At 39.5% G+C, this 10,133-nt stretch overlaps 1 protein-coding gene across 4 annotated transcripts in view; it reads right to left on the bottom strand.

The window, feature by feature from the left end:
* Positions 1-411: 411 nt before the first annotated feature.
* The window catches only part of CMSS1 (cms1 ribosomal small subunit homolog), a 390,654-nt gene continuing 380,932 nt past the window's right edge, over positions 412-10,133 (bottom strand). For all 4 annotated transcript variants that reach the window (XM_073584366.1, XM_073584364.1, XM_073584367.1 and 1 more), the window contains 4 exons: positions 4,700-4,760; positions 4,194-4,281; positions 3,540-3,628; positions 412-625 (listed from right to left, as the gene is read on the bottom strand). In XM_073584366.1, the coding sequence (XP_073440467.1) occupies positions 542-625; positions 3,540-3,628; positions 4,194-4,281; positions 4,700-4,760 (322 nt within the window). In that variant the 3' untranslated portion in view covers positions 412-541. The remainder of the gene's footprint in view (positions 626-3,539; positions 3,629-4,193; positions 4,282-4,699; positions 4,761-10,133) is intronic.

Here is a 10,133-nt window from a genome sequence, read left to right as displayed (position 1 = left end):
ATCTGCAGTAAGAAAATGGTGGAAGTTCTGGGAATAACCAACACTTCACATGCTCCATCCTCCTCTGGTGCTTAAAGTGTTCAGAACACGTGCAGATGCAAGTATCAGCATATGCATCAAATGCGATCAGTGCCCGCACAAAGGAAGATGGAGCAGGAGAAGCAGCGAGTCAGGAAAATCCATAGAAAGCTGCCACCTCAAGTCCTATAAATGGGGACACTGTGCAGGAAGCAATGACACATAAAGCAGGGGTAAGCAATGGGATATTTCTGATTGGTGATGTCAGTACTCGATAGTTAGGGCCAGAAAGTTGCCAATCCCTTTAAATACTGCTTTTTATATATTAATTAGGTGATGTTTATGGACACAAAGATATTACTGACCCTCTAATAACTGACTTTTAAAATTCAAGACAATGAAAACCAGACAGCTTTTATTAATCATACACAGGATGAATCAATATAGATATAAAAAAATTCACCAGCAACAAAAACACAAATACTCCAGATAAGATGCTCAGCCATTGCATATAACACAGGAGTTAAAATAATCCAATTTTCACAGATCCATCTCTGCACACAGCGATCAGACCCGACTCCAGGAGTTCAACCATCGACTTCTTTACCTGCAAGAGTAGAACACAGTGTATAGGTATCAATGTACGTAACCTCATGTCTTACAGCTGGCTGTGTGTATGTGAGGCTGTGTGAATGTGAGGCTGTGTGTATGTGTGAGGCTGTGTGTATGTGTGAGGCTGTGTGTATGTGTGTGGCTGTGTGTATGTGTGGTATGTGTGTGGCTGTGTGTATGTGTGTGGCTGTGTGTATGTGTGTGGCTGTGTGTGGTATGTGTGTGGCTGTGTGTATGTGTGTGGCTGTGTGTGGCTGTGTGAATGTGAGGCTGTGTGTATGTGTGAGGCTGTGTGTATGTGTGTGACTGTGTGTATGTGTGAGGCTGTGTGTATGTGTGTGACTGTGTGTATGTGTGAGGCTGTGTGTATGTGTGTGGCTGTGTGTATGTGTGTGTGGCTGTGTGTATGTGTGAGGCTGTGTGTATGTGAGGCTGTGTGTATGTGTGTGTGGCTGTGTGTATGTGTGTGTGGCTGTGTGTATGTGAGGCTGTGTGTATGTGTGTGGCTGTGTGTATGTGTGAGGCTGTGTGTATGTGTGTCAAATATAGCGTGGCACTACCGCAGGGTGCGCAAGTAGGTTACCCAGACCAAAGTGAATAATAAAGTAACTTGGCACTCAACTGAATGATCCTTTGCAAATTAGATTTATTTTATAATTTATTGCAGTCCTGGAAACGTTTCGGCCTATTATCGGCCTTGGATATAGTGGATATACTGATTTAAATATATATATATTATATATAAATTATATATATATATTATATATATTATATATTATATATATTATATATATATATAATATATATATATATATAATATATATTATATATTATATATATTATATATATTATATATTATATATATTAATTATATATTATATATATTATATATATTAATTATATATTATATATATTATATATTATAATATTATATATTATATATATTATATATATATATAATATATATTATATATATATATTATATATAATAAATATATATATTATAGTGGATATACTGATTTAAATGCCTTGCAAAAAGGAATATATAACCATACATAGAGAAATGTATAAATCTCCTTGGAGGTATCATGGACGCTTAATCTGTTTGAAACTAGTGCTGTATAGTCCAGGAGGTAAATGGGACCATATGAAGCTTGTTTAGATATGGAGGTAGCATACACAGGTGGGACGCGGTATTCCCCCGCTCGTCAGCTGGCCTTTGTGTGAGGCTGTGTGTATGTGTGTGGCTGTGTGTGTGTGTGTGTGTGTGTGTGTGTGTGATACATGCATGTGTGAGCTACTTGTGTGTAAGAGCTGTGTGATACATACGTGTGTGAGCTGCGTGTGAGTTGTGTATGTGAGCTGTGTGATACGTGTATGGGCTGTGTAATACGTGTTTGTGTGAGCTACTTCTGTGTGTGAGCTGTGTGTGATACATGCGTGTGTGTGTGAGCTACTTATGTGTGAGCTGTGTGATGTGTGTGTGAGCGTGCGCTGTGTGTGTGAGCTACTTGTGTGTGTGCTGTGTGATACATGTGTGTGAGCTACCTGTGTGTGTGTGAGCTGTGATACATGCGTGTGTGTGTGAGCTGTGTGTATGTGAGCTGTGTGAGTGTGAGGTACTTGAGTGTGAGTTGTGTGATACGTGTGTGTGAGCGTGAGCTGTGTGAACTACTTTTGTGTGTGAGCTGTGATACAGTGTGTGATACGTGTGAGCTGTGTGTGTGTGATACGTGTGAGCTGTGTGTGTGAGCTAAAGCAAAATTTGGCACAACCTGCCAGTGTTCTACGATTTGGGTGAGGACATTCATTGTATGTGGGCTGGTGTTTTTTGTGCCAGGGCTGCTTTTTGGACTCAGTCCGGCCCTGCCCAGCCATCATACAGCGATAGCATGTCCTTGTAATATCCCAACAGGCTGAAAGCTTCATTAATGGGCTGTATATAAAGGCATATACCTAGGCGCTGTAAGACTTTATTCCTATGATGAGCCTTTGGTGAGTTTTGGCTGCAGATTTTCTGCATCTACTATTTAAATTACCGTAAGTTACTTGCGGTTTTTCATTGCTTTTTTGAGTGAGGTCTTTATAGTGTTTTCTCCCTTGTTACTATGTCATGCTTTAAATAAATCTACTTTGTTTTTGATACTTCCTGGTATTTTGCTTTATTGATACACTTAGGCGCGAACTACATGCATTTTTGATGCCCGGCAGGTATCTCCCATCTGTCTTATTAATTAGAATCAGATGGATGCATAATACCGGCTGCACGACATATAGCAAGCAGCTGACGGACGCCCCCGCAGCAGCGCCTCCCCAATGCAGAGAGAAGCTGGATAGCCCTTAAAGGGGACATCACGTCTTATTCAGGCATATCACACCAGGAATCTGAATGAAGAAAAGCAGCACTGTCCAAACAATTACTATGATGCACCGCAATGTCAAAACGCCAATGCGGTGCACATATTCAGAGCTTCTGAAATCGAAAACTGTGAAATGGTTAAAAGAAGTAGCATCTTATAGCATGAAGAAAAGAGCAGCCAAGAAGGCAGAGCCGTCACAAAAACGATGACAGAACCACTAGGAAAGCAGCATCGGGACAAAGACCGCCGGTGGGTTTCCTAAAGAGGAAACAGTCAGCGGCTCTGAAATGTCGTGTGCACATACGCCTGATTAGCTTCCTGCGGAATAGGCCATAGGATGTGTGTTTTAGATGGGGATTTAGATTGTAGGCCACATTAGGAATAAGATCCAGATGTGAACCTGTCCTCTCACTATATAGCCAACAATGAAGACGTGTGAGTGCATAATACACGGAGATTAGACTGCCATGTGGGCCGTGACGGGTGTGTAAACAGTGCATGAAATGAGCTATAGGGGGCGCAATACAAATAAGCAGCAGGCCTCATTACCTCTGGTATATCCACCATCCTCCGCTGCTTCTTGTCCCTCCAGTTCCAATCTAAAACAAGGTATTTTAAGGATTGCAAGCTGAGCCCATCTATAAGAAAAGACCAGGCACGTTACCACCGACTAATGGACCACGAGGCACAATACCTGATAAACTGGACATGGGAACAGTGGACAAAGGGAAGAATTCACATTCTTTTTAAACTCAATTGCTTTTACACGAATCACAGTAAAATGTTTAAGAACAGACGTCTCGAATCCCGAACAGAAGACCCATCACCTTTGAAGCCCTGTTATAAAAGGCCACTGGCCCATGGTAGGACAATTTTACGGAAAATGTGACATTCTATGACTAAGGGCTGATAGCCAGAAACGCGTAAGAATGTGACTCTATTTTTATCCATTTGTGGATAGATCTACACGTTTTTATGATGGTGTGAAATAAAGAAGAATTGTTTTTTACTATTCAGCTGTGTGATCGGACAACTTTTTTCTTCCTCTCATTGTGATCCGACGATCAGACGGAATTTTTTGGATCGCTGCTGGCAAATGCAAGGCTACGAGGCACATTGACACGGTGAGGCGTTCCGTTTTACCCTGGATTTTTTCTCTTATCCGATTACGCTTGCTTGTCACTATTAAAACTCTCGTCTTACCTTGTTCTATGAGCGCTTTGATCCTCTCCGGCGTTCCTACTCCCAGGTGAATGACATTATTCTCCAACCATTTTATCTGGTCTTTAATCTATGGGGAAGGTTGAGAATGCAGCGGTTATTTCAGATGTTTTGTAAGACTAGTAAATGGTGATATCCTCTATCATTATTTTATTTATTTATTTTCTTAACAAAAATAGGTCTTGAAATAAGGGTAGAAAAAAAATTTAAAAGGTTTAAAGAGTTGTCAGGGACTTATCACTTGGCTAGTAGTTAAGATGCATCACCCAGGAACAGCCATTAAACAGTGTGCCGACCTGCCGTGTTCCAGAGCAAAGAACAATTGATTGTTGGGGGAACAGGGACAAGTCCATTAAATATATTTTAATGAACAAAAGGATTATTTGTTCTTTTATAAGGATTTGTATGAGATTAGAAAAACATGTCAGCCTTCCACGCACAGCGAGGCCGATATTTCACAATACAAAAGAACTGCAAGAAAACAATACCTTGAGATGCTTTGCAAATAATTTCATTATCTTGGTGTCACCTTTGAATGCATTTGTCAGTCTGCAGCAATAAGGGTAAGAATACATTAATTAATAAAAAAAATAAAAATAATATATATATTATATGTATATAATGTATAACTATATAAGGCTGTGCATAAGTTTTAGGCAGGTGTGTAAAAAAACGCTGCAAAGTGCTAATACTTTCATAAACAGAAGTGTTAATAGTTTTTTTTTATCAAGTAACAAAATGCAAAGTGAATAAACAAAAGAGATATCTATATCAAATCAATATTTGGCGTGACTGCACTTTGCCTTCAAAACAGCATCAATTCTACTATGTATAGTGGCACAAAGTCAATGATTTTGCAGGATTATAGTCATGTGTATGAATAACAAGTTATACAAAACAGGTGATAATGATCATCGTTTTCAAGCCTCCTACAGAAATAGCTGTGCAAGAAGCTCGAAACTGGGTGAGGAACAGCCAAACTCTCCTACAACGATGAGGTTGTGGAAGACAGTTTCACGTCATTGGACATCCACCATGTCAAGACTGAGCACAGCAACAAGACTCAAAGTAGTTATAATGCAACAGCAAAATCTCTCACGGTCAAAAGTTTCAAAGGAGACTGGGGTTTCTTCTTTTGAAGAAGCAACAAGAAATGGGCCACATTGAGGACCCAAGATGAAGTGGTCGGTGAACTTAGTGCAACAGCTGAAAGACACATCAAGTTAATCTTCCCTTTTGAAAGCAGAAAATGTCCAGCAGTGTCACCAGCTCAGTACTGAGAGTTGTCTTCATGAAAAAATTGAGGCCAAAAATCCACACCTGTGACATACTCAAGTGACTCAACTATATACAAAAATATAGGAACTGCAAGAAAAATGGTAGCAGGCGCTCCAGACTGATGAAAAACAAAATGTGGCTGTAACAGAGGGCAGTTTCTTCGCTGAAGTTGCTGGAGAGGGATACAATAATGAGAGGTGTCTGTAAACAACAGTGAAAGGTAGTATAGGTTCCTTTTAAGTTTGGGGCTGCATTTCAATAAATGGAATTGAGAATTTGGTCAGGATTACTTGTGCCCTCAATGTTGAGAAATGAAGGCAGATACAGTGGCATGTAAAAGTTTGGGCACCCCTGGTCAAAATTATTGTTATTGTGACCAGTTAAGCAAGTTGAAGATGGAATGATCTCTAAAAGGGCTAAAGTTAAAGATGACACATTTTCTCTGTATTTTAGGCCCAAAAAATTATATATTGTCATTTTAAAAATTACAATAAGGAAAATAGGCCAATGCAAAAGTTTGGGCACCCTGCATAGTTAGTACCTAGTAGCACTCCCTTTTAAAAATATCACAGCTTGTAAACGCTTTTAGTAGCCTGCCAAGAGTCTTTCAATTCTTGTTTGATGGATTTTCATCCATACTTCCTTGGAAAATTCTTCCATTTCTGTGAGATTCCTGGGTCGTCTTGCATGCACTGCTATTTTGAGGGCTAGCCACAGATTTTCAATGATGATCGAATCGGGGGACTGTGAGGGCCATTGAAAAACCTATAGCTATCGCCTTTTGAGGTAGTCTATTGTGGATTTTGATGTGTGTGATCATTATTCATTTGTAGAAGCCATCCTGTTTTCAAATTCAGCTTTTTTACACATGGTGTTATGTTTGCATCAAGAATTTGTTGAAATTTCATTGAATCCATTCTTCCCTCTACCTGTGAAATGTTCCCTGTGCCATTGTCTGCAACACAACTCCAAAGCATGATTGATCCATCCCCATGCTTAATGGTTGGAGAGATGTTCTTTTCCTGAAATTCTATGCAATTTTTTCTCTGCACAAACCTCTGATCATTGCAACCAAACAGTTTTATTTTAACTTCAACGATTCACAGGACTTGTTTCTAAAACGCATTGGGCTTGTTTAGATGTTCTTTTGCATACCTCTGATGCTGAATTTTATGGTGAGGGTGCAGGAGAGGTTTTCTTCTGATGACTCTTCCATGAAGGCCATATTTGATAAGGTGTCTCTGAACAGTAGAACAATTACCACAACTCCAGAATCTGCTAAATCTTTCTGAAGGTCTTTTGCAGTCAAGTGGGGGTTCTGATATGCCTTTCTAGCAATCCTACAAGCAGCTCTCTCTGAAATTTTGCTTGGCCTTCCAGACCTTATCTTGACCTCCACTGTTCCTGTAAACTGCTATTTCTGAATTACATATTGAACTGAGGAAAGGACAACTTGAAAACGCTTTGCTATCTTCTTATAGCCTTCTCCTGCTTTGTGGGTCTCCACCATTTTCATTTTCAGAGTGCTAGGCAGCTGCTTAAAAGAACCCATAGTGACTGTTTTTTCGCACAAGGTTAGAGGAGGCTATGTGTTTCTAAACCTGTGGAATCTGCATCAGCTGGCCTTTCCTAACATTGAGGGTGAACAAGCCATAACCCTTACAGGCTAATTAAGGTCTAAAACCTTGGTCAAAGTTATCTGAGCACACAAATCTCCAAAGGTGCCCAAACTTTAGCATCGGACCATTTTTCTTTTTGTAATTTTTAAAATGTGAAAAAATTACAATGTGTATTACTTTTTAGCCTAAAATACAAAACAAATGTGTCATCTTTAACTTTAGGCCTTTTAGAGATCATTTTATCTTCAACTTGCTTAACTGTTCACAATAACAGTAATTTTGACCAGGGGTGCCTAAACTTTTGCATGCCACTGTACTTACTCATCTTACAATACTATCAGGGAGGCATCTGATTGGCTCCAAATTTATTCTGCAGCAGCACAACAACCCCAAATATAGCTCTTAATGATTTTGTATCTTCAGTGTCAAGAGGAGCTAAAAGTCCTGGAAGTGATGATCCGGCCCCCACAGAGCCCGAGACCTTTACAGAAGATCTGTGGTTAGTTCTCCAAGATGTTTGGAACAACCTCCATGTCAAATCCCATTAAAAGCTGTGTACAAGTATACCTAGAAGAATTGATGCAGTTTTGAAAACAAAGGGCGGTCACACCAAATATTGATTTAATTTAGATTTCTCTTTTGTTCATTTACTTTGCATTTTGCAAATTAATAAAAATAAACTATTAACACTTAATTTTTTTAAAGCATTCTTACTTTGCAGTGTTTTTTCTACACCTAACACTTTTGCAAAGTACTGTATACACTCATGGCCGAAAGTGTTGGCACCCTTGAAATTGTTCTATAAAATGAAGTATTGCTCCCAGAAAATTATTGCAAATACAAATGTTATGTTAAACACATGTATATTTCCTTTGTGTGTACTAGAGCAACACAAAAAAAAACTGAGAAAAAAAGGCAACCAATAAAATGGGCCGGACAAAATTGTTGGCACCTTTCCAAAACTGTAGGTAAAAAACTTTGTTTCAAGCATGTGGTGCTCATTGAATCTCACCTGTGGCAAGTAAAAGGTGTGGGCAATATTAAAATCACACCTGAAAGCAGGAAAAAAGGGAGAAGTTGACTTAATCTTTGCATTGTGTGTATGTTTGTGCCACATTAAGCATGGAGAACAGGAAGAGGAGAAGAGAACTGTCTGAGAACTGGAGATCCAAAATCTCAAGGTTACAAGTCCATCTCCAGAGATCTTGATGTTCCTTTGTCCACGTGTACAATATAATCAAAAAGCTTACAATCCATGGCATTGTAGCTAATCTCTCTGGATGTGAACAGCAGAGAAAAGTTAATGAAAGGTTGCATCGCAGGATAGTCCAGATGGTGGAAAAGCAGCCCCAATCAAGTTCCAAAAAAATTCAGAGTGAACTACCCATCGACATTTGAATTAAATGGAAGGAGACCCAAGAGGACCCACTGCTGACAAAGACGTATAAAAAAGCTGGATTACAGTTTGCCAAAATGTATGTCAGTAAGTCAAAATCCTTCTGGGAAAGCATCTTGTGGACAGATGAGACCAAGATAGAGTTTTTTGGTAAAGCACATCATTCTACTATTTACTGAAAACAGAATGAGGCCTACAAAGAAAAAAACCCAGTACCTAGAGTCAAATATGGTGGAGGTTGAAAGATGTTTTGGAGCTATTTTGCTGCCTCTGGCACTGGATGCCTTGACTGCATGCAAGGCATCATGAAATCTGAAGATTACTAAAGGATTTTGTGTCTCAATGTAGTGCCCAGTGTCATAAAGGTCATGGATCTTCCAGCAGAACAACAACCCCAAACATACTTCAAGAAGCACCCAGAAATGAATGCAAACAAAGGAGGGGGGTGTTCTAAAGTGGTCAGCAATGAGTCCGCATCTAAATCCCATTGAAAACCTGTGGAGAGATCTTAAAATTTATTGTAGGTAGAATGCGCCTTCAAATATAAGAGACCTGGAGCAGTTTGCAAAAAAAAGAGTTGTCCAAAAGTCCAGTTGAGAGGTGTAAAAAGTTAATTGATGGTTATAGGAAGCGAATGATTGCAGTTATTTATTCCAAAAGGTGTGCAACCAAATATTAAGTTAAGGGTGCCAACAATTTTATCAGGCCCGTTTGGGGGGTTTTGTGTGAAATATGTCCAATTTGCATTTTTTTCTCCATTTTTTTCTCCTTTTTTGTGTTGTTCCAATACACACAAAGGGAATAAATATACGTGTAATTGCAATAATTTTTTGGTAGAAATATTTAATTTTCTGGAACAATTTCAAGAGTGCCAACATTTTTGGCCATGACTGTATATGTGTATTATTATTATTATTGTTATGAGATAGTCATTTGTATTGTACAATGCTTGATACACAGCAAAAGAGTCATAGCAGCAATGACACCGAAAGCTGCTGAGGAAGGCGCTCTATATCGAGCTGGATTAACTATTCTCTGAACAAAAAAACTGGAGTTCCATCTTTCGAGCCAGAACTCTACCAGAGCCATATATAGATAAGAGAGGTGGCAGTCAGAGGTGAACGACCCTGGTCCAGCAGCCATGTCAGTAGTCTGACATGACAAGAGCCTTGCAGACCTCCTATCAGTGGCCACTGGATCACGGTCCTGCAAATTTATTCGATCATCTCTTCTAGTGGTGCATATGCATGGCCTCCCCACTGACGTCTATGAGAATTATACAGACATCTCAGCCAGCACCTCCTTTAGGCTTTAATTGCTCCAGTAATGCCAATGTGTGACCTCCTCTCCACATTTTTTCAGCTGCATAGAGTCACCAATTGGCCATTAAGGTGGGTGCTAGGAATTCCCTAAATCACAAAAATGTTCAAGAACCAAGGACACACGCCCATGTGACCTTCCAATAATCCAGCCCTGTTCTGTGCATCTTTCTTGATGGCAGTTGTTTCTTCAGCTCTAATGTCAGCCATTTTCTTAATTAAGAATAACACCCGTTTTTCCCTAATGTTCCCCACTGTCCAAAATGATTGTTACATCCCTGCTGGCATCACTGCATGGCCTCCCATCCCC

This window comes from Dendrobates tinctorius, unplaced genomic scaffold (genome assembly GCF_039654945.1).
Source record: "Dendrobates tinctorius isolate UK_male_01 unplaced genomic scaffold, ASM3965494v1 ptg000084l, whole genome shotgun sequence".
NCBI classification, from domain to species: Eukaryota; Metazoa; Chordata; class Amphibia; order Anura; family Dendrobatidae; genus Dendrobates; species Dendrobates tinctorius.
The sequence above is the reverse complement of the archived record's forward strand: the minus strand, read 5'-3'. Positions and strand labels throughout refer to the sequence as shown.